Source organism: Cervus canadensis, chromosome 2 (genome assembly GCF_019320065.1).
Source record: "Cervus canadensis isolate Bull #8, Minnesota chromosome 2, ASM1932006v1, whole genome shotgun sequence".
In the NCBI taxonomy this organism is placed as follows: Eukaryota; Metazoa; Chordata; class Mammalia; order Artiodactyla; family Cervidae; genus Cervus; species Cervus canadensis.
In genome coordinates this window covers 31,366,574-31,392,144 of record NC_057387.1, presented here as the reverse complement: position 1 = coordinate 31,392,144, position 25,571 = coordinate 31,366,574, and the positions used below count along the sequence as shown (strand labels likewise).

Here is a 25,571-nt window from a genome sequence, read left to right as displayed (position 1 = left end):
ATTCTCGTCTCTTTCAGAATTTTCCACAGTTTGTTGTGATCCATACAGTCAAAGGCTTTGGCGTAGTCAATAAAGCAAAAGTAGATGTTTTTCTGGAGCTCTCTTGCTTTTTCAATGACCAAACAGATGTTAGCAATTTGATCTCTGGTTCCTCTGCCTTTTCTAAATCCAGCTTGAACATCTGGAAGTTCACAGTTCACATACTGTTGAAGCCTGGCTTGTAGAATTTTGAGCATTACTTTGCTAGCATGTGAGATGAGTGCAATTGTGCGGTAGTTTGAACATTCTTTGAAAAGTTTGTTTTCTATGTCTATGAATCTGTTTCTCCTTTGGAAATAAGTTAGTTTATATCATTTTAAAAAAAATATTTCACGTAAGAGTGATATCTAGGTTATTTGTCTTTCTCTGTCTTATTTACTTCACTTAATATGATACAGTCAGGGAAATGAGAGAGATAAATTAGTAGTTTTGGATTAACATATATACACTACTATATATAGAATAGGTAAACAACAGGAAATTACTATTAGCATAAGGAACTCTACTCAATATCTTATAATAATGGAAAATAAACTGAAAGAAAAAATATATATCATAACTGAATCAGTTTGCTGTACATGTAAAACTAAAACAATGTTGTAAATTAACTATATGTCAATAAAAAATAAGTCACCTTCATTAACATTAACCCAGTTGTGGCAGTAAAGGCTTGTTATGAATAGCAAGATACCTTTATGGTTCTGAATTATTTTCAGGAATTGAGGATGAGAGACCAAATATTATATATCAAAAAATGTTTTGATTGTTCTTAGTGCTCAGTGAATTCCCAAGAGTTTTGGGAGCTGTGAGCCAGAAACTATGGATGAAGACCAAATGTTTCTGAGAAATATATTTTAGTTATCATAATATGTTTCTTATAAATCACAATATCACAGGTTGTTTCCAGTTTGTGGCTATCAAATCCCAAAGAACAGCACTAAATGCTATGGAAATTCAAAGATTTTCAGCTGGATTGATAAAGGAGGTAACATTCTAATGGACACATTGAAATGAGTGTAGTCCTTTTGGGCAGCTAACCCTTGATTATGAGGCCTGGAAAACACTCAAATCCATGTTAATAAGCATGGATTCCATTTGCCAAATACTGGATGTATATCAGTCTCTGTGATAAGGTGATTTAATCCTCACTTCTACCCTGTGAGGTATAAGTATTATCCCATTTTACATAGGAATAAATTGTGACTAGAAATGTTAAGCAGGTTTCCAAATCTCATATATCTGTTTGGTGGTCTATGTGAGAGTTGAAATCAAATTTTACTTCAAAGTCTGTGTAGTAAATCATCACACTTTTTTAAAATTAATTTTTATTGGAATATAGTTACTTTAAAATGTTGTATTAGTTTCTACTGTATAGCAAGATGCATGAGCTATACATGTATATATATGTGTATAAATAGCCTCTCTTTTTTGGATTTCCTTCCCATTTAGGTCACAACAAGGCTCTGAGTAGAGTTATTTGAGGTATACAGTAGGTTCTCATTAGTTGTCTATTTTATACACAGTATTAATAGTGTATATATATTAAAAAATAAATTTAAAAAAAGCAAAAAAAAAAAAATAGTGTATATATGTTAGTCCCAATCTCCCAATTCATCCCACCCTCACCTTTCCCCTCTTGGTGCCCATACTTTTGCCCCCTATATCTGTGTCTCTATTTCTGCTTTGCAAATAAGATCATCTATACCATTTTTCTAGATTCCACATATATGCATTAGTATATGATATTTGTTTTTCTCTTTCTGACTTACTTCATTCTGTTTGACAGTTTCTAGGTCCATCTATGTCTCTACAAATGACCCGGTTTTATTCCTTTTTGTGGCTGAGTAATATTCTGTTGTATATATGGACTACAACTTTTTTATTCATTCCTCTGTTGATGGACATTTAGGTTGCTACCATGTTCTGACTATTGTAGTACTGTGGCAGTGAACACTGGGGTGCATGTGTCTTTTGGAATTATGATTTTTTCTGAGTATATGCCAGTAGTGGGATTGCTGGGTTATATAGCAGTTCTATTTTAGTTTTTAAAGGAATCTTTGTACTCCCTAACACCACACACAAAAATAAGCACAAAATAGATTAAAGGCCTGAATATAAGATAAAAAATGAAAGTTGCTCAGTCTTGTCCAACTCTTTGCGACCCCATGGACTGTAGTCCATGAAATTCTCCAGGCCAGAATACTGGAGTGGGTAGCCATTCCCTTCTCCAGGAGATCTTCCCAACCCAGGGATCAAACCCAGGTCTGCTGCATTGCAGGCTGATTCTTTACCAGCTGAGCCCCAAGGGAAGCCCTGAATGTAAGGCCAGATACTATAAAACCCTTAGGCTTATTTACAGCCTAAATGAACTATCCCTTAAGATCATGTGATTTCTGGGCATCTTGACACTGCAAGGACAGTATGATGGATTATAAAAGCAATCTGTGAACTAGAAAAGGCATAGTTATATTGGGAGAAAAACAATAAATTGACATTCTGCTTTATGTATCAGTCTTAGGTACAGCTTTTAAATATGAGTCCCTCTATATAACCTCATTAATTCTGAAAGAAAATTAAAAATTGTGTATCTGGATCTCTAGAATAGAGGACCAGACTTTGAATATTGATGTCCTCTACTGAAAAATGAAATTATATTTTTAAAAAATTCAAGCTCTCATTGCTAATCTCTTTTCATGTCTTCACTGGATATTTGTTGGTCAGTTTTATCTCTGTTGTAAGACTGACATTCTCTGGAAGATAGTTATTGCTTAGTAATGGTTGTATCTCCCACAGCACCTAGAACAGAAAGCACCATATATATTTCTTTGGTAAAAGAATGACTAAGGCATAGGTATGCTCCCTCCACTTTCATGTAGGGAAGTTCATAGACCAAATGTAGAGTGTATATGCATCTCAGGGTATTTAAGAAACTGGTGGATAAAGTCACTGACCTTCCCAGATGATTGACCAGATTATCCCTGATCCCCCAGATGCCTGCTTTGTGTCACTGTAATTCACCCTCCTCTAAGAATGGCTTTACTACTTACTTCTAGAGTGCTTAATTCAATGTTAAGCACCCTGGCTTGCTGAACTGAAGCAAAAGTGAGTGTCCAAGATGAGATAATTGGTACCTCAATTCAGAGACTAAAAAAGCAAGAAATCTGGGGAAACTTTCCAGAGAAGATTCACAGCTCAAACTCACAGTGATGCTGGAGACCCTTGAACCCTGGGCATTTGTGTCCTCTGATCTCTGGTGCCACTTTGCAGAGTCAGGTCACTCACTTCCTCTCTTCTTCCTTCTACTTTTTAGGGCAAGAATATCTCAAGCATGGGCATGAGTAGCTTGAAATTGCTGAAGTATGTCCTGTTTTTCTTCAATTTGATCTTTTGGGTAAGTATGTCTCTTCTGAGCATGGTTAGGCTCACCTCTTCCTAGCTACACTCTACTTCTCTCTCCTCTCCTGAAGAGCCTGGTGTGGAGTGCAATTCATGCATGCAAAGGTCATGTGCAGTACACCCAGCCTAAGAAGAAGGGAATGATAATTTTCTCCCCTCTTCCCATCCTGCCATAAGAAAAGCCTGCATGCAACCTGGGCTGGTGATCTGTTTCACCCTAGATAATATACATGTTTCGATGCTGTTCTCTTGAAACATCCCACCCTCGCCTTCTCCCACAGAGTCCAAAATTCTGTTCTGTACATCTGTGTCTGTTTTTCTGTTTTGCATATAGGGTTATTGTTACCATCTTTCTAAATTCCATATATATGTGTTAGTATACTGTATTGATCTTTATCTTTCTGGCTTACTTCACTCTGTATAATGGGCTCCAGTTTCATCCAATGAGGCAAGTGCTTGGGCCTGGTGCACTGGGAAGACCCAGAGGAATTGGGTGGAGAGGGAGGTGGGAGTGGGGATCGGGATGGGGAATACATGTAAATCCATGGCTGATTCATGTCAATGTATGACAAAAACCACTACAATATTGTAAAGTAATTAGCCTTCAACTAATAAAAATAAATGGAAAAAAAAAAAAAGAAAAGCCTGCAAAATTGAAAGACACCAGTGCGGTTGGTGATGCTGTTTCTCTGGGCGCTTTAGATTATTACTGCTCACTGCTGACATCTATGGGTGAAAAACCTAAGATTCTACACTCCCTGTATTGAATGCCTCTTTTTTTCTTGCTCCCCTGACCTCAACCCTGAATCCTTGGAAAAAATAGCTGATCGAAAGAGGGTTTCACTATATTAAGGCTTCCCTGGTGACGCAGACAGTAAAGAATCTGCCTGCAATGCTGGAGGCCAAGGTTCAATCCCTGTGTCATGAAGATCCCCTGGAGAAGGGAATGACAATCCATTCCGGTATTCTTGTCTGGAGAATCCTGTGGATAGATAGAGGAGCTTGGGGGAGGTGGAAGGTGGTGTATAACCCATGGGGTCACAAAGAGCTGGACACAACTGAGAGACTAACACTTTCACTTTCACTATATCAGATTTAGCAATTGAATTTCAGACATAGGATGAGTTGTTACTCATGTTTCTATGAGAAGATTCTTAAAAGTTTGGCTTCTCTAGTTTTCTGCCAAGAAAGATGAACTTCTCAACCAGTGTATTCTCTTTACAAAGGGAAGACCACATATAAGCAGTTGAGCCAGTAAGGAGTAGGGATCTGAATCATGAAGATCTAAAAAAAGGAGTAGGAATCTGAATCATGAAGATACTGTGTTATCCATAGGAATGACCATTTTGATATCTGATATGGATAGGATGAGGTATGTGTGGGACATCACAGGGTATGCCTTTTTTTTTAGGCACTTGGAGAAATTTGGGTAAAGAGTTTATTGGCTAGAGCCAAGCGAAAAAATGACTCTAGTGTCAGGTAAGTGGGTATGAGGAGATATTTAAGAACCACCTTGCATTTCAGAATGTTACGTGATTCTTCTTTTCAGTTCTGTGGCTGTTGCATTTTGGGCTTTGGGATCTACCTCCTGATCCACAGCAAGTTTGGAGTACTCTTCCATAACCTCCCCTCTCTCACGCTGGGCAATGTGCTTGTCATTGTGGGTTCCATCATCATGGTGGTTGCCTTCCTGGGATGCATGGGATCCATCAAGGAGAATAAATGCCTGCTTATGTCGGTGAGTGACTCTCACAGCTGATGTGCCTCAGTGGGGGAGGTGGGCATGATGTCTTAAACCACAGGCAAGATGTTTTCTGGTAGCTCATCTATTAGTGCAAATAAATTGTTGGACCATGAAGTTGGCACCTCAGCTCAGTCCAGTCTGTCTAGGCCCAGAGAGGGATAAATAGGAAAAGATATCACTGTCCTCCTTAGTATCCATTTTACACTGTTAATGATGACCCTTATCGTTATAATTTGCATTCATAGCTTTTTATTTATTCTTTATGTATGGTTGAAATCAAGAGTCATCCATCTACCTAAATCTTCCTCGCATTAGTATATATTTCCAGGATCTGACTTAGAGTCATTAACTGGTGGAAAATCTAGTCTCTAGATTCTTCTGAGTATTGTGACCCTTCTAAGATGGCAGAGGATACATATGTATCTCAAATCTGTACTAGCTACACCACAGTGTGAGTGACCCAGCTGGGTGAGAGCCTATGCTGAGGCCATTGAGCTCTAACGTGAGAGATGCTAGAGCTTTTCACTTTCTTCCTGTCAGCTAACTAGCCTCAGGAGCACCTTTAGATTTAGGCTTTGCCTATAAGCTCTATGAAAGAAGAGTTTCTTGTTTCTCTGGTGTGCCCACACAGAGCTCGATAATAAAGCACCACTCTATCCATAAATATAGGTTCCCAATCACTTTTCTTCTTCCTCAAGTCATGTGGTTAATCTTCTTTCCTTTATGTGTTAAACTGGAGCCAAAAGATAGAATAAGAAAGTCCTTGTTCTCAGACAGTCCCCAGACTATTAGCAAAAGATGGAAGATAATAGACTTGGGGAAAAGGTTTTGAGTAATAAGAGTTTGTTTTGGGGTAAAACAATGAAAGAAAATGAAAAAGTGAAAATGTGTTTGCTGTTAAGTATGATTAGTACAAACATCTAAAATTGGAGATAAATATGAGTGAAGATCATGATTAGAGCACCTCTTCTCCCTGTCTGTACAGGGCTCCTCTCAACCTCTATTATCATCTTCCTCCACCCTATAATAGCCTTCTGCTTGCAGAAAAAACCAGGCCCCAAACTCTGAAGACACATGATTTAGCTTACCAGTCTTTTGCTCAACTGTTTCAGCTAGCTAATGCCAAAACTGCTTCACTGATTCAACAAATGGTAATCCATATTCACTATGCACCTGGAACTCAATAAACACAATGGGAAGAAGAGGGAAAAGCTGGAAGACAGCTGATCTGCCCTCTAGAGTCTTGAAGTCTGATTGTAGGAAAAGAACAGATATTCTTCACAAAACATGAAAAAGCCTATGAAAGCTTGAGTAGGTGGGAACTCCTGCCCATGTATAGAGATCTGCCTTTATGCTGCCAGGGTAGAGTGGGAGTGGGGGAGGAGCTGGCTTCATTGTTGTGAGCATCTCTTTGCTTTGCCCCAGTTCTTTGTCCTGCTGCTGATTATCCTCCTTGCTGAGGTGATCTTGGCCATCCTGCTCTTTGTGTACGAACAGAAGGTAAGTTACAGAAAACACAATTCATTGTTGGATTGCTAAGAGTGGGGGGGGGTGTGGGGAAGAGAAGTTGGCACAAGTAAGTCCTATGATAGATCTAGAGTCAAAGTGGAAGGATGAAAGAAAAAGAGAGTGACTGTAATTGGGGAGAAAAAAAATTATGAAGGTGATCATATTTGAGTGGTGCTTTGAAGGATGAATGGGAAGAACAGTAAAAATCAAGTTTGTCTTCCCCCTATTTGCCTACTTACTTTTCTCCATCTGTCTGGCAATAAAGAATATCTGTCTCAGTGCCTAAGAGAACCCATGTTTGATTTGCCCCTTTGCATTCTTTGTAAACCCAGGGTTTTGGAAGGTCAAGAAAATGCTGTGTGTTTCTTCCTTCATTGTCATCCCATCCTCAGCATTTCTTCCTATATATAAGCTCCCTTCCCTGACTTAGTTCTGAAGAGATCATTTGGAAGGGAGGAACAAATGGAACTGTTTTATTAGCCTGCATTAGAAATTTCCTGTTCCTTAAACTCACCTGCTTTTTACAACGACTCCTCTGCTGGAATGTGTCCCATACAGCTGCAAGGATACGTGGCTGAGGGTTTGACCAAGAGCATCCAGCGATACAACTCAGACAATAGCACCAAGGCAGCGTGGGACTCCATCCAGTCATTTGTGAGTACAAAATCCTCCTTAGCTCAGCCCAGATGTAATTTTCCAGCCTCAGTCCCTGGGCACTGGAAGGGTCTCTCTTTCATGAAAGCTTCAGAATCTAAGGTCCACAGCCCCTAGGTTCAGAATAATGCTTGGCTGTCAGAAACAGGAGAGCGTGAGATTTAGCTTGGTTGGTACAAACTTGTCTATTAATACATTCTCTCTTTTACCCTTTACCCACTCAGGTTCATTGTTTCAGCCCTACTAAGATGTAAGAAAGACCCAAACATGTCATTCTGGATTAGTTTATGTATTTTCCAATTTTTTTCTGAAAACAGAAATTGTTTAATATAGGAAATCTCTTTTGAATTCCTGAGTAGCCCAACTCATTCTTGTTACCTAGCTCACCAGAACCCCATTTCTCATGCCCCTCCCCACCACAAACATATATTTTAACTCAGCATTCCTTTCTGGGTGTGCTGGGGTCAGGAAGCCAGTCTGACAATGGCATAGTTTGTGTCTCAGACAATACCATTATGACCACATGGAGCCACCTGTGGCCCTGCCATGCCTTCTTAGTGTGGGGTAAAAGAAATAGCACAAGAATTAAAGTCCAGAGACCAGGATTGGGTGGCTTTGGGAAAGTCACTTAACTTTCTGGATCCCTACTCTTCTTTCTTTTAAAAATCCAGTCTATAAACCTTTTATTATAGAATTTCTAGGCTGACATAAAAGAAAAGTGAATAATAGCAAAATGAATCTGTGGGTACATATCATCCAGCTTCAACAGTTAACATTTTGCCAATATTGTTTTAGCTAATTCGCTATGCGTTTTTTGCTAGAACTTTTTAAAGCAAATAATAGATATTATATTATTTCAGAACTAAATATAAAGATAATAACTTTGTTTTTTAAAACAATTTTTTAAGAACAGTCTTGTTGTTGTTCAGTTGCTCAGTCGTGTCCGACTCTTTGCAACCCCATGGACTGCAGCATGACAGGCCTCCCTGTCCTTCAACATCTCCTGGAGTCTGCTTAAACTCATGTCCATTGTCCAAGAGCAGTCTTAGGTTTACAACAAATCTGAAAGGGAGGTACAGAGATATCCCATATACTCCCACACTTGCATAGTCTCCCCCATTATCCACATCACTCACCAGAATGGTACTTTTAAAAAAGTAAAGTAAAGTAAAGGCTGAGCCTACATTGACACATAATTATCACCCAAGGTCCGTAGTTTACATTAGGGTTCACTCTTGGTGTTACACATGCTATGCATTTGAAGAAATTTATAACGACATATATGCATCATTATAATATCATGCAGAGTAGCTTTGCCCTCCTAAAAACTCTCTGCATTCCCTCCTCCTCCCACCCTCATCCTTCACAGCCGCTGATCTTTTTATTTTTCAATAGTTTTGCCTTTTTCAGAATGTCATATAGTTAAAGTCATACTGTTTATAAGCTTTTCAAATTGGCTTCTTCCACTTGCTAATATGCATTTAAGATTCCTCCTTGTCTTTTCATGATTTGATAGCTCAATTCTTTTTAGTGTTAATATTCCATAGTCTGGATATACCACAGCTTACTTACTCATTCACTTATTGAAGGACATCTTGAGTGCTTCCAAGTTTTGGCAATTAAGAATAAAGCTTCCATAATCATTAATGAGCAGCATTTTTGTTTGTGGACATAAGTTTTATACTTCTTTGGATAAATACCAATGTGTAATTGATGAATCATTTAGTAAAAGTATGCATTATTCGTAAGAAACCTCCAAATGGTCTTCTGAAGAATCTGTACCACTTCTCATTCCCACCAGCAATGTATGAAATTGCTCCACATCCTCACCAGTATTTAGTGTCAGTGTTCCAGATTTTGACCATCCTCATAAGTGTGTACTGGTAGCTCATTACTTTAATTTTCATTTCCTTGATGACATATAATGTAGATTTTCATATGTTTATTTTCCATTTCTATATCTTCTTTGGCGAGGTGTCTGTTATGTTTGTTGGTTCATTTTTTAATCAGGTTAGTTGTTATCTTATTGCTCAGTTTTAAGAGGTTTCTCTCTCTCTTTTATATATAGATTTTTAGGTAACAGTCATTTATCAGATGTGTCTTTTGCAAATATTTTCTCCAAGTCTGTGGCTTGTCTTCCCACAGACACTGTCTCTTGCAGAATAGAAGTTTTTAATTTTAGCCAAGTCCAACTTACCCATTATTTCTTCCATTATTTCATTATTTATTTCATTATTTCACCATGCTTTTGGTGTGGTTTCTAAAAAGATATCATCATAACCAAGGTCATGTAGGTTTTCTCTCATATTATCTTCTAAGATTTTTGTAGTGTTGTATTTTACTTTTGATCTATAATCTGTTTTGAGTTAACTTTTGTGAATGGTGTAGGTTCTCTGTCTAGCTGTTGGTTTGTTTATTTTTGTTTGTTTGTTTTTGTGTTTTTGTTTTTGGTATATGAATGTCTAATTTTCCCAACACCATTTGTTGAGCTATCTTTTTTGCATTGTATTGCTCCTTTGTCAAAGATCTGTTGACTACATTTATGCAGGCCTGCTTCTGGGCTCTCTATATCTATTTGTCTGTTCTTTCACCAGTACCACACTATCTTGATTGTTGCAGCTTTGTAGGAAGTCTTGAAGTTGGGTAGTATCAGTCCTCCAACTTTGTTCTTTTCCTTCAGTATTGTGTTGACAATTATGGGTCTTTTGCCTCTCTATGCTACTGCTGCTGCTGCTAAGTCGCTTCAGTCGTGTCCAACTCTGTGCGACCCCATAGACGGCAGCCCACCAGGGTCCTCTGTCCCTGGGATTCTCCAGGCAAGAATACTGGAGTGGGTTGCCATTTCCTTCTCTAATGCATGCATGCATGCTAAGTTGCTTCAGTCATGTCCGACTCTATGCGACCCTATGGACAGCAGCCCTTCAGGCTCCTCTGTCCACAGGATTTTCCAGGCAAGAATACTGGAGCGGGTTGCCATTTCCTTCTCTATATAAACTTTCAAATCAGCTGGTTGACATCCATTAAATAACTGGCTGAGATTTTGATTGGGTAGCATTGAATCTATAAATCTAGTTGAGAAGAACTGGTACCTTAATAACACTGAGTCTTCCTATCCATGGAAATGGCATACTTCCCCATTTACTTGATTTTGTTCATCAGAGTTTTATAGTTTTCCTATTATATAGGATAGGAAAGATCTTGCACTTATTTTGTTAGATTTATACCTAAGTATTTCATTTTGGGGAATGCTAATGTAAGTGGCATTGTGTTTTTAATTTCAAATTCTATTTATTCTTTATTGTAATATATGAAAGCAACTGATGTTTGTTATCAACCTTATGTTCTGCAACCTGGGTATAATCTGAGCTGTCTTTGATGTGCTGCTTTGTAGGTACCTGCAGTTGTTTCCCTCATTCTGCTCAGAAGCAGCCTTGGGTGCAAGTCCCCCTTTCCCTCACTGCCAGTCACTGCCCCCAGCCTCTGCCCCCCCTGCCCTGTTGTGGAGTCACACCTCAGGGCAGGAGGTCCACGTGGACTCTCAGGGCACACACCTGAGAGTGTGGGGTGGTGGTAAGCTGTGGTGAAGCAGCCTCTGTCAGAGACCTAGGATGTTTCTGCTGTGCTGCTTGAGTAAGCACCAACAATGGCAGCTGCTGCCCCAATACTGGGTCACCTCTGTATTCTAAGGTTTGAATCATTTCTTTGGTCATGGCCAACCCAGATCCCTCGCTGCACTGTGACATGGAAAGAGTGGGGAAAGAGCATTTGCTCGACCTGGGTTGGGGCATGCCCATAGGTAGTTCCACTAAAGCAGACCTCTTTCCACCTTGCCTTAGAGGAAAGCCAGCATGCGTGTGCTCCTCATGGTGGAGTCCAGGCTTCTACAGCTCTCCTGTTAATCCAAACAGTCCTTCAGTCAACAAAGGGACCTTGTCTCCCCAGTGTAGGACCCCAGGACTGGGGCTCCAGTTTGTGACTCTCAACAGCTCACTCCCCAGGGTGGGTGGTATCCCACCCATGTACACTCCTTTTTGCTCTGAGTCGCCTCCCAGGGTCACAGGTCCTGACCTCCTGATTACATGTGTATCTTTCTCACAGCCTTGGTTGTACAGGAGTCCTTCCGCCCTTTTTAAGTTAGTTTTCAGTGAGAATTGTTCCACATGTAGATGTAATTTTGATGTGTTCCTGGCGGGGAGGTGAGGTATGCTAACTTCTGGATTTCTAGTTTAGCACTTATACCTACGTTTTAGGGAAGGAAAATAAATGTTGACCATTCCCATCATGACATACTACCACAGGCCTACCACCTGGACTTAATAGCAGGAAGGTTATGGGGAACTTCTGGTCAAGGGGTATATATACCAGCCCAGAGGGAAAGAAATCTCAAAGTGCATAAACCTGTCCACTTATAGGGCAGAAAAGCCCACAGAGAGACTCCACATATTCAGATCTCTTGTTTGGGAACCAAAGAAGCACCAGCTTTGTAGGGAGCTTCTTCTTTTCCTGCCCATTTAAAATGTAATATCTTGTGAGTTACTTGACAGACAGTAGGGAAGCCCCCCACCACCACCTCCATGTGTCTATGATTCGTTTGGGTATGAAAGTTTGAAAGTGAAAGTCACTCAGTTGTGTCCAACTCTATTTGACCCCATGGCCCACGGCCCACCAGGTTCCTCTGTCCATGGGATTCTCCAGGCAAGAATACTGGAGTGGGTTGCCGTTCTCTTCTCCAGGGGATCTTCCTGATCCAGAGATTGAACCCAGGTCTCCTGCATTGCAGGCAGACTCTTTGCCATCTGAGCCACTAGGGAAGCCCCTATTTGGGTATGATTGCTCCTTTCTATGTAGATGAGGGCTATGGACATCAAGTCTCCATACTCACCTCCCAACTACCTTAAGCCATCCCAAATATGACAAACCATGGGAATCTGAAGATTGTTTGATCTACTTCACAGCAGGGGGAAAACATACTATTTAGAGTCACTATAGTTAAACATAGAGCTTCCATAAACAGGGGTCACATAGCAAGGGGATTTTTGGCCACCAGTCTAAGCCACTGTCTACATTTGGTGCAGATGAGTGGCTGAAACTTTCACAGAATCCTCTTGGTACTGCAGACAGGCCACAGACCCAGAAGTAAGAATAGTTGTGGACCTTTGCATATGTTTGAGCCACAGGAGCGGAACATATTTCCAGTAACTAGAGCCAAATAGTCCATGAGGCAAACACTGTGGGCAACAAGAGAGATGTTTTAGGGGTAAAAGATAAGGCAAAGTCTCATTCATGAGTAGCATTGGAGAAAACTATCCCTAATTTTGGCTTTTTTCCCAGTGGGTGATACTGTCAGGGGAGTGTGTAATTTCCTTGGTTCTGTCTTTTCGCAGCAAAGATTTGAAACAGTGGACAAGTGTTACAGCTCTGTTACAGTTCAGTTTTATTTGGCAAGCGAAGGATAGTACATCCTTGAGGCATGAGGACAGGCCAACCCAAAGAGGGAGGCTCAATCCTGGCTCCTCTTTTCATATGTTTTGTCTCCTTCCCATGAACCTGCCGTATGTAAACTGGGATAGCCAGGAAGGCTGTTTGTTTCACCTGAGGTTCTCATTCCAGTCCTCGAATTTTCTTTTGTTCCATTTTCCTGGCTTCTTCCTTTCTTTGTCTTTTATCCACCGCCATTTTGGACTCTTTTTTCCTATTCTAACTACCTAACAATACTACATAATTTGTCCTTTAATATCTCTAAGAGGTAAACTCAAATTGCAGATAGGGGCTCAGTGGGAACCCACCTGAGTAAACCTACTTCTTGTGGGTTTAGCTCACTGTGCTAATGCTTCTGGAGAGGTGATTTGGGCCTGAAGGGGGCCCATTTCTATATAAACTTTCTATATAAAAGTTTTCTATAAAACTTTTTATTGTCCATCTGGACTGAAGGTGATACTAGAAGCAAATCCTATCTCCCAAGGGGTTAGGATACCAAGCCACTTGGAATGGGGAGAACAATTTAAATGCCAATGAATTATAGTAACACCAGGTGGGATGTCCTGTGGCATCCCCCTAAAAAGCAAAGAAACAAACAAAAAACCCACAAGATCTTCATTCCACCTGATAGGCCCAAGGCTTCCTTATTTAAAAAAACTTTCAAATTTATTTTGGGGTGTAGACCCTGATGCTGGGAAAGACTGAAGGCAAAAGAGAAGGGGGTGGCAGAGGATGAAATTGTTAGATAGCATCACTGACTCAAATGGACATGAATATGAGCAAACTGCAGGAGATGGTGGAGGACAGAGAAGCCTGGCATGCTGCAGTCCAAGGGGTTGCATAGAGTCAGATGTGCCTTAATGACTGAACAACAACATGGCTGATTAACAATGTTGTGATAATTTCAGGTGAACAGCAAAGAGACTCAACCACACGTATACACATATTCATTCTCTCCCGAACTACCCCCCCACCCAGGCTGCCACATAACACTGAGCAGAGTTCCTGTGCTATGTTAGGACGAGACCTCCCTTTTGAACCTGCCCTCTCAGCCTCTGTTTTATTGTCCATCCATCCAGCCATTCTTGTGCAGATTGTTGGCCTGAGGCATTTAATAGTCTGATAGCTTCAGACAGCCCTCAGGACCAAACTTTTAATGTGCCCTCAGGAAATAGGGCTTTTAACATCCATCTGGTTGACACATTTTATAAAGCCAGCTACAGTGACTGCAGCCATGAAATTAAAAGACTCTTGCTCCTTGGAAGAAAAGCTGTGACAAATGTGGCGTATTAAAAAGCAGAGACATCATTTTGCTGACAAAACTATAGTAAAAGCTATAGTTTTTCTGGTAGTCATGTACAAATATGAGAGTTGGACCATGATAAGATGGCTGAGTGCCAAAGAATTGATGTTTTTGAACTAAGGTGTTGGAGAAGACTCTTGAGAGTCCCTTGGACAGCAAAGAGATCAAACCAGTCAATCCTAAAGGAAATCAATCCTGAATATTCATTGGAAGGACTGATGCTGAAGCTGAAACTCCAATATTTCAGCAACCTGATGTGAAGAGCTGAGTCAATGGAAAAGACCATGGTGCTGGGAAAGATTGAAGGCAGGAGGAGAAGGGGATGACAGAGGATGAGATGGCTGGATGACATCATCAATTCAGTGGACATGAGTTTGAGCAAACTCTCAGAGATAGTGAAGGACAGGGAAGCCTGGCATGCTAGAGTCCATGGGGTTATAAAGAGTCAGACACAACTGAGCGACTGAACAATGGTGGGGTTATGTGGTAGATGGAAAGTTCAAGGAGTTTCTTGGGCTTCTGCTCACTTTTTTTTTTTTTTTCCATTTATTTTTATTAGTTGGAGGCTAATTACTTTACAATATTGTAGTGGGTTTTGCCATACATTGACATGAATCAGTCATGGATTTACATGTATTCCGCATCCCGATCCCCCCTCCCACCTCCCTCTCCACTCGATCCCTCTGGGTCTTCCCAGTGCACCAGCTCCGAGCACTTGTCTCATGCATCCAACCTGGGCTGGTGATCTGTTTCACCCTTGATAATATACATGTTTCGATGCTGTTCTCTCGAAACATCCCACCCTCGCCTTCTCCCACAGAGTCCAAAAGTCTGTTCTGTACATCTGTGTCTCTTTTTCTGTTTTGCATATAGGGTTATCATTACCATCTTTCTAAATTCCATATATATGTGTTAGTATGCTGTAATGTTCTTTATCTTTCTGGCTTACTTCACTCTGTATAATGGGCTCCAGTTTCATCCATCTCATTAGAACTGATTCAAATGAATTCCTTTTAATGGCTGAGTAATATTCCATGGTGTATATGTACCACAGCTTCCTTATCCATTCATCTGCTGATGGACATCTAGGTTGCGTCCATGTCCTGGCTATTATAAACAGTGCTGTGATGAACATTGGGGTGCACATGTCTTTGTCCAGTCACCTGATCACTGCCAATTTGGGCTGATGTTCCACACATAACTTCCAATTTTGATAGATTGACAGTTTTGCCTTTGATTGTATTAATAGCAGTCTGATTGGCTTTCCTACTAGCAAAGGCTAGCACCAACCCAGAGGCTGTGTCAGCACAGGTAAGGGCATATTTATACCCTTCTGTCACAGGCAAAAGCCTATGTGGTCCACTTGCCATCTGGTTACCAGAGGAGGGCACCACCTCAAATGATGCATAAGGCAGTCCTTATCTGTAACTTGGAGGCCCATAGATTTGAGAGGCAAATGAAGCCTTTTTGCTATTTCCCAAGTTGTTTTGGGAGTTCTATGTCTGACTTTCAGTGGAGTCATTCTGCTGCATCGGAGGAGGTCTGTAATTCTTGCAGACACAAGCCTCTTGTCCTTGCTAGTGTATCTGCTTTGCAATTGCCTGGCAGAGTTGAGGGTGAGTGAGCAGAAACAAGCCATATGGTCATATCGGCACCAGGTTGTGTGCAAACAGTTCAAATATCAGCCCATAACTCAGACCCCAACAGAGGTTCATTTACTGTTTCCAATAATCTTGATGCCATTGAGACATCCATATTGTCAAGCCTTTCCATACTGCCCAAATGTCAGTGGCAATGTTGAGGGGTGTGGGATTGTTAGCAATCACCAGCCATTCTGCTCTGAGTTCTTCCCAATGACTATTATGTCCAGTCCCTTCCTTGAATCAGATGACATCTGAATCCAAAACAACAGCTATGGTGTATCACCAAGGTAGATCACCCTTACAGCTGCCCTCGATGTACCATGTATCCACAACGGGCATCGAGGTACCTTCCTGTACTTGAAGTAAATTGGGTCCAACAGGGGATGTCACTGGAGTCTCTGGTGGGTAGATATAGGTCACTATTTGTAACTCCTGAGTAAGTGGACCAGTGTTATAAGTGCTTCTCTCTTGAAGGTATGCATGCCACTTTTGTAAGGTACTCAGTTGTACACAGGCATTCATAGGCTTTAAAAACATGTCCTTAATCCATCCGAAGCAAATGGCAACCCACTCCAGTATTCCTGCCTGGAGAATTCCATGGACAGAGGACCCTGGCAGGCTACTGTCTGTGGGGTCACAGGAGTCAGACACAACTTGGCGACTTAACTACTACTACTACTTAATCCATCCCCCCACAGGCAGGGATGTCTGTACACTGACAAGTAAGTCAGTGGTTAGACCCTCAGTTTGTTGTAAGTCTAGATATATTGCTGACAATTGTTTGTCCATAGTGCTATATCAATTCTTTGCCCCTTCCCAAAACTGAGACCAAAATCTTAGTTGGACTCATTTCCCATTTTGTCACTACCATAGTCCTTATCCAAACCCTCCTGAGTATAGACTTACATCCAACTCACAACTTATGTCTGGCATTAACACCTCCAGTCCTTGGACTTATTTGACCATAAGTCAAATAAGTGGCTTATTTGTGGGCTTGTGGGGTGGGGTGTTCCTAACCCAGGTATTTCACTTTTTCACTAAATCATATGTGCTCTGTGCTCAGTGTGTTCTGACTCTGCAACCCTATGGATGGCAGCCTGCCAGTCTCCTCTGTCCATAGGGATTTTCCCAGCAAGAATACTGGAGTGGGTTGCCATTTCCTCCTCAAAGGGAATCTTCCCAATGCAGGGATCAAACCCAAGTTTACAACTCGAACGGCTCCTATATTGCAGGCAAAGTCTTTGCTGCTGAGTCACCTGGGAAGCCCCAAAGAATATAGGGGTCTCAATATTTGGACAAGGTAGAGAATAAAAGGCCGCCCATACCCTAGCACACCTATAAAGGATTGTAGTTCTTTTCTACTGTAGGGCATGGTTTATCTATATTCTATCAATAGCAGCTTTGGGCATCCCTTCAGTCTTAGCAGACTAGATAACTCCTAGCAACTTTACTGACTGTCCAGGTCCTTGTAGCTTATTGGTATTGAACTCCAATCTTTATGCTTAAATGTTCCAGAAGAGGCTTGGGAAACAGAAAACAAGTAATTACAGGTTAACCTAGTATCATCAATGTAATGATGGAGAACTACAGAAAGAAGGAGAGTCCATTTCTTCAAGTCCAGGGCCACCATCCCATGACATATAGTAAGATGACATTGGGGTAGGATGGTAAAAGACCATTGTCCCCCCTTCCCACATGAGGGTGCACTGGTCCTGGGACTCTTTATCTAAGTGTTTGCTAAGAAAATGCATTAGACAAATCTAAGACACTGTCTTGAGAGAAGAGGCTATGCCTTGAGAGAAGCGGCAATTATATCCAAGAATTTTTGTAACTGCTACATAGATAGGGGGTATTACCTTGATTAATTCTCTATGGTCTACTGCCATACACCAGGTACCATTTGGTTTTTTCACTGCCTTCATGGGGCTACTGAACAGGCTTTGTGCTGGTATTATAACCACCACTTTCTCTAATTCCTTAATGGTAGAAGTTATTTTTTCTTATTCCGCAGGTACCCATTATTGTTTTTTATTGCTACTACTCTCTGGGGAGATAGGCAACTTTACAGAGTCCCATTTAGCATGACTAATCATTATAAGCTTGAATGTCTGATCCATAAGTCGAACTCACCCATGGTGGTTTGAGGTCCAGGTCCTATAGAACATACACACCCAAAATATACTCAGATATGGGTGAAGATAAACCAGAGAAGGAGGGGGAGGCAATCTTCTGATTTGTAAATACAAGCTTTCACTTGTATTTTTCACTTTATAATGTTTGACCTCATATCCCATCAATGGTTGCTACTTCTCCTTGGAACTTAGATGGATTTCCATAAATCATAGTGCATTTTGTACAGTATTTGCTAGAACAATCTGTTTATTGGTGCAGGACCAATAAATAGTCTGTTCAACCTGGGACCTGCAAACCAAGGAGCACCCTTGACCCCACCCCTAATCCTTAGGAATCCAGGGTATACCTGCAAATATCCATTTAATTAAGTTGGCTGGGTGCCCTCATTTTTCTCCCACCCCAGCCCCATACAAACATTGCCAGAAGGCAGTTGGTGCTGTAACAGAAGCCATACACATTTGTGGCCCATTTAACACAATGCCATTGCCCCCAGTATCCCACAAATGGAGAACCTAGGCTGCAATGCTCTCTCTACTTTTTTGTTTGAATATTCTGGTTAATTCTACTAGTTCAGGGAGGAAAAATCTCATGGGGTTGTTTTTCAGCTCTTGCAGTGGTTTAGTTGCTAAGTCATATCCGACTCTTATGACCCCATGGACAGAAGCCTGCCAGGCTTCTCTGTCCATGGGATTCCCCAGGCAAGAATACTGGAGTGGGTTGCCATTTCCTTCCTATTATCTCTCGGTTCTCTAGCATAATGTGCTTTAGTTTGAATCAGAGGCTATGACTGCAGGTCCTCTTCTTCTTTTATAATTATGTCCTCATCTTCTGAGGAGTCATGAGCCCAAGAATTCCACCTCTTGGGGTCCCAGTTGTCCTGTGAAATAATAGTCCTCACCTTTGAATGGGGTAGCCTAGGGCCCTACATTTAGCCATCTTACATTCCATCATTTCAATAGGTTCTTCCTGTTGTACTTTCTTTGATATAATGTCCTATGTTGCAAAACATGCCATCCATACATCTTTCTCTAGTGCCCAACTGCGCTGTAATTCCTTTTCTGTGCTAAATTTTAGAGTGCATAACAAAGGCCATGCAACAGCTGCAATAGATTGCTCACTTTTGCCCCCAACTTTTGCTTTGCTACCTCTTTGGTTAATGTATTTAGTAAGTCTTCTGGTGTTTCCATTGTGTCCCTGCACACTTGCATCAGCCTGAATTGTTCCATAAATTTAGCCAGATCACCCCACATGGAAATGGCTAGCCAACCTGGGATTTCCCCCGCAAGAGCAAGCTTTTCCCTGCTTGGCCCCTTCACCCATTCTTGCATCATTTTCAGTCTCCTGCCTAGCTTGCCAATTGTCTAAGGATGGAGGGAACAGAAAGTGCGCAGTGAACTGAGAAGGCATCTTGAGACGAAAACAAGCCGGGTAGCCCCATATAATCACTGGGTCAGTTTATTAAACAGTAACTTACTCACAGGGTGGTATCAGGATCAGGTGGACAACAATCTGGAAGCATTCACATCTATACTCCACACTGCCAAGGGACTGTTAGGAGGATTTTATAGCTAACTTGGAGTATGGAGGTAGGTCCTTGGAAACAGGACATGCACTCTTAAGTCAAGATGAATGGTAACTAGTCATTGGGTGCCAAAAATACATCAGCAAAAGTTTTTATCATTGTTTGGGAACTAATGGAGCATAAAGACCACAATACCTATTATTTATAAAGCCCTTAATGACGTAGAAGTGATTCACTGCACAGGGGTAGGGTCAGTGTAGGACAGGAGAAACTGTAAGGGCCCAAGATGGCATCAGCTATGCTAACAGACATACAGTGGGTCTAGGTGTGGTCAGCCTGATCCCTCCATTATAAAGTCCCCTGTGTGCCTAATTTTTGATCTGTAAAATGTGAATAAGTTAAATATGCCCTCTCTATTTCAAGAAGTTTTATGTGAATAAAATGTATAATAGGTTTGTGAATAAAATGGTATAACAGGTTTGTTATATTCAGTACTCAGTTCTAAGGAGCTATAGTAAACAAGTCAGCTCTGTATTTTTTGCCATAGAGTCAAATTGGAAGGGTTCACCTTTTCTCCAAGGCCCATGGTTTTCTTTCTGTCATCTGACTAACCATTGCTTTCTGGGGCTTTGGCTTTCAGCTGCAATGTTGTGGTGTAAACGGCACGAGTGACTGGACATCCGGAGTACCAGCATCTTGCCCCAAAGGCTCAAATGTTAAGGTAACTTATTTTTGGAAACATTTCTGCTATTGGCCACTGTGATTAAAACTTTAATTCCCCTAGAAATCCAGTCATACAGGACTTAGTCCTCCCGGCCATAAACAGGAAACTTCAAACAAAAGCGAGACCAGGGAAACATAGAAGTAGAAAATAAGAAAAACAAAAAAGAAAAATAAGCAAAAAAAAAAAAAAAAAAGAATAAGTTTATCTAGACTAGAGATGCCATTAAGAATCTTGCTACTCTGAACTGTTATATTAGAGGGGAAAAGTTTATGTGATAGTGGCAGAAGACTGTGTCTAGATTTTTCTTGAGTAATAATTAGGTCTTCTTATAGTTGAAAGTGAAATTTGCAAGCCAGAAACAGAAAAGCTTCTCTTTCTACTTATTTCCCTGCTCTCCTTCCTTGGAGATGGCAGCATCCAACCCCTTAGCAGAATCAATTATAAATGAAGAGTGAGGAGCTGGGGGTGAAAGAGTTGATGGAACTTCTGACTAGACCCAGAGAAGAAGCCCAAATCATCTTCCAACTAGACCAAGCCCCTAAGGTCTTGTTACCCATGTCACCCACTTGATGTTGTTTGGAAATCTCCAGAATTTGGGCGGGTGGGCCGTCTGTGAAGGAAGACTAGGACACCCACCAACCAGCAACTGCCCTGCAGCTTGGTAGGGCCATGATATGATTACTGGCTTTTGAAGCAGAAGCTGAAATGCAACGTCATAGGATTGCATAGCCTATATTCCTATTTGTCAATACCAAGACAGTAGTTTTGAATGTTCAAAAAATACAAGGACATATGTTGTTGACCTGAATCTTGGGAGCTAGTTTAATGCAGTGTGTAAACATATGACTTCTACTTTATATACTTCCACTGTAATGATAACAATGCCTGAAAAGTCTCTAGTTTAATGTTCTCTAATTCATGCTCATTTCTTCATCCATATTTAAAATATATATATATATATATATATATATACACACACATATACATATTGCCTGTCCTAAGTGTCTTGGCAAAAGACAAACTATCATCCCAAATAAACCTCTTGATAAAGTTGAGTAATATAGTAATGTCATTTGTACATGTAATTTTTTCTAGGGTTGCTATATACAAGCAAAACAGTGGTTTCACTCTAATTTCCTGTATATTGGAATCACCACGATCTGTGTGTGTGTAATCCAGGTAAGAGCTTAATCAGAGGATTATTTTGAGAATTAAATAAGTTAAATCATGTAATTTTTAAAGTATGTGCTTGATAAATATGAGCTCCCCCATTCAAGTAGAAAATTATGTTATTACCAGTTTAAGGCATACAGAAAACAATGCTGTAAGATTTATCTGGTCAATTTATCCCTAATAGAAATGAGTGTATCATGGTCAAATTAAAAGCCACTAAGTGGAACCTTACTTTGGTCCCTCATTCAGCTCATCTGGAAAAGCCTGTTAAATAAAACATTTCACTTGAAAAATTGGCCTTGTGTGCTAAGGAGGAGTTAGTGATGAGACTGTAATCAATTTCCTCATTGCTTCTCTGCATATCTTGACAAGTCAGGGGTGAATGGGGATAGTTTCTTGTTCTTTTTTATTATGTGATATTCCTACTCTTTTTATACCCAAGTGTCTTGAGTGTATCACAGATTAGCTAAGATCTACTTAGGAAGCTCAAAGAGAAATGATTTTTTCTCTGCTTGGAAACCAAGGAGGCCTAAGGCAGGGGTAGAGAAGACTCATTGCACAATATATTGACCTGTGCAGAACTTGATTATACCAGAAGCAGGATTTCTGTGGTTTCTTAAGGAGACAAAAGATGTCCCAGCACTTAATACTCTACTATCTTGCCATCATCACTCTCACTTGTCTCCCCACTGCCATTCTAAAGCTAAAGGAGAAAACTCTTGAGAAGGAATTAGAAGTGATAGTAGGAAGGGTAGTTTCAGTGTGATGGACACTTTCTTTTCCTCTGGGATTCATCCTAGGGACTGTGGGTGAGATGTTTTACCTGTAAAGACCTCACTTTTTACCAACTCTTTCCTCAGGTATTAGGGATGTCCTTTGCACTGACCTTGAACTGCCAGATTGACAAAACCAGCCAGGTCCTAGGACTCTGACCTGCTGCTGCCATGTGTGGAGAGACTTCTTTCATCGCTGGAAATCCAAAACAACTTGTATCATGAAGTCCTAAATGACCACCTCTTGAATTGGTGTCTTTGTTCTCCCTCCCATCTCTTCCCTATGGGGTCCCTGTCTTACACAACCAGAGAAGAGGGTGTTGGTCAGGCACTTCTCATCAGACAGCAAGACAATCCTTTACTCATTCATGGCAGTAGCCTTATCATTCATTAATACCTGAGCATTTGTCAGACATGAAAGGGCAAGAGAACCTGTGGTACTAATGGCTCAAAATCAAAGGAGCTTGACTTTCTGCACCTTTCCATTGTCAAAAAGGCTCTGGCCTCTAAATCACACACAGTCCACTCTCCAAAGTCAAACAAGAGATAAGTTTAAGGGAGCTCTGGGGGCAGATTCACTGGATCATTATCACAATCCTCTGTTTCCTTTTGACTAGGGGCCTTGGCTAAAGGAATGACAAAAATACTCTTTCTCCAAAGGTTAGGTTTCATTTCAATTTCTTTATTGATCCATCTAAGTCTTTCCAAGAGGAACTGTCCAATGACTCACATCCTGATTTCAGTCAATTGCTTAGACTTTGATTTATATAACTATGAAGGAATTCAGCAGGATCAGTATTTCTGCTGGTTGAGGTAATAATTACATTCAAAAGAGTTCTGGTGTTATTTCTCTTTCAGATAAGTTTTTTCTTAATGTAATATTTTAATTCTTCAATAAATAAAATAGCTTATGATCTCACAATCACTACATTCTCATTCCTTTGTCTCAAATATAGTTTTCATGACCCAGCCTGATTGTCCTGCCTGCAAGTTAAGGATATTAGTTATCTATTGCTAAATAATGAGTTACTACAAAATTTGTCACTGACAACAGCAAATATTTATTATCTCACAGTTTTTGTGGATCATAAATCTGAGAGCAGCTTAACTGGCTGATTCTGGCTTGTGATCTCCCTCATGACTACAGTCAAGATGTCAGCTGCAGTCATCTCAAGTCTCAACTAGAAGAGGACACACTTCTAAGTTCTCATATTGAAACAGGAGGGAAGGGGGCAGGGCACAGCCTTTAAAAGAGTGAAATAACCATAGGATATGACAAAAACTGGTTAGAACCAACTAGGTCCAAGGTGGTAGAATATTTGATTTCCAGTGGACTTTGAGCTTCATCATACATTTATTGTAATACATTAATATAAGCTAAGGGACACATCCAACAGTGCCATGACAGTTCTGAGCCTGACTATCAAAGATCAAACAGTGAGAGGTGACCTGATTCCTGGAAATCTCTGCCCTTTCCCCAAAATAATTGGAATAATCCTCCCACTCATCAGCCTATAAAATTGCCCAGCCCATAAAAACTAACCACACCACATTGTGGGGCCACTCTTGCCTCCTGAGGTGTCCCACACTCTGTCTGTGGAGTGTGTTTCTATCTAAATACATCCACTTCTTACCTATCACTTTGTCTCTCACTGAATTCTTTCTGTGATGAGACATCAAGAACCTGAACTTCATTAACTTCTGAAACCAGGTGTGGAATTCAGTTAAAAGATTGATTTCAAGTCTCAATCTGAGTTACACAATTTCAATATGGCTCTTGGTAGGCATCAGTTCTTTGCCACATGTGCCTATCCACACCACTGTCTTATGACATGGCAACTGATTCTCCCCAGAGCAAGACACTCAAGAGACAGCATGAAATACAGCACCCAAAACAAGCCATTAGTTCCTTTTATAAGCTAACTCAGAAGTGCCATCACAATTGTCCTGCTGTACACTATTCTTGAGAAGTAAACTGAAAAGTTTACACTTGAAGGGAGGAAATTATACAGCATATAGAAACTACAGGGTAGAGATCACTGGGAGCTGTCTTAGAGGTGACCAGCCACACCATGATTTTTTGGGTTAGGAGAAGCTAAATTTAATTGTCTTTGTTGTTATTCAGTCACTAAGTCATATCCAACTCTTTGTGATCCAATGGACTGCAGCACACCAGACTTCCCTGTCATTCAGTATCTCCCAGAGTTTGCTAAACTCATTTCCTTTGAGTCAATGGTGCCATCCAACTATCTCATCCCCTTCTCCTCCTGTCCTCAATCTTTCAGATCATCAGGGTCTTTTCCAATGAGTTGGCTCTTCGCATCAGGTGGCCAAAGTACTGGAGCTTGAGCTTCAGCATCAGTCCTTCCAATGAAAATTCAGGGTTAATTCCCTTTAGCATTGACAGGTTTGAGCTCCTTGTGTCCAAGGAACTCTGCTTTGCAAATAGGTTTCCTGTACGATTTTTCTAGATTTCACATATATGTGTCAATATACGATATTAATTTTTCTCTTTTTGACTTCACTTTGTATGACAGCTTCTAGGTTCATCCACACCTCTGCAAATGGCACAATTTCATTCCTTTTACAACCACTATAGAGAACAGTGGGCTTCCCAGGTGGCGCTAGTAATAAAGACTCTGCCAGCCAATGCAGAAGACATGCAAACACACATGGTTGAATCCCTGGGTTGGGAAGATCCCCTTGAGGAGAAAATGGCAACCCACTCCAGTATTCTTGAGAAACCTGATGGGCAGATGAGCCTGATAGACTACAGTCCATAAAGAACAATACGGAGGTTCCTTAAAAAACTAAAAATAGAAGTACCATATGACACACCAATATCACTACTAGCATATATCCAGAGGAAAACATAGTTCCAAAAGATACATGCACCCTAATGTTTATTGCAGCACTTTTACAATAGCCAGGACATGAAAGCAACCTAAATGTCCATTAGCAGAGGAATGAATAAAGAAAATGTGGTATATATGTACACACACACACACACACACACACACACACACACTCAATGGACTATTACTTATCCATTAAAAAGGAACAAAACTGTCCCTGTTTCTTGACTCCTGCCTCCATGATCTTCCCTGAGTTCCAAAGTATCACTCACTCGGGCATGTATGACTCTTTGTGACCCGGTAGACTACAGCCCATCAGGCTGCTCTGTCAATGGGATTTCCCAGGCAAGAATACTGGAGTGGGTTGCCATTTCTTTCTCCAGGGGATCTCCCCAATCCAAGGATCGAACCCAGGTCTACCACATTTCAGGCAGATTCTTTACCATCTAAGCCACCAGGGAAGCCCTGAGTTCCAAAAGGAAGATTCAGATAGTTGCTAATTTGGGAATAGTTGCTAATCTTGGGTATGGCATAAGCCCTCTTGGAGGAGGTCACCATTAACCCGACCACAGAGCTGTCAGATCTTACTCAGGACTGGGAAACAGACTCTTGGAGGGCACAAACA

The 25,571-nt window shown here is 40.8% G+C and overlaps 1 protein-coding gene across 1 annotated transcript in view; it reads left to right on the top strand.

Moving 5' to 3' along the window:
• Positions 1 to 23,013, top strand: part of CD53 (CD53 molecule) — a 35,753-nt gene extending 12,740 nt beyond the window's left edge. The window contains exons 2-8 of the mRNA XM_043460360.1: positions 3,350 to 3,430; positions 4,985 to 5,173; positions 6,605 to 6,679; positions 7,247 to 7,342; positions 20,062 to 20,142; positions 21,241 to 21,324; positions 22,179 to 23,013. Coding sequence (XP_043316295.1) covers positions 3,368 to 3,430; positions 4,985 to 5,173; positions 6,605 to 6,679; positions 7,247 to 7,342; positions 20,062 to 20,142; positions 21,241 to 21,324; positions 22,179 to 22,250 — 660 coding nt within the window. The 5' untranslated portion in view covers positions 3,350 to 3,367 and the 3' untranslated portion in view covers positions 22,251 to 23,013. The remainder of the gene's footprint in view (positions 1 to 3,349; positions 3,431 to 4,984; positions 5,174 to 6,604; positions 6,680 to 7,246; positions 7,343 to 20,061; positions 20,143 to 21,240; positions 21,325 to 22,178) is intronic.
• The last annotated feature ends 2,558 nt before the right edge of the window (positions 23,014 to 25,571 follow it).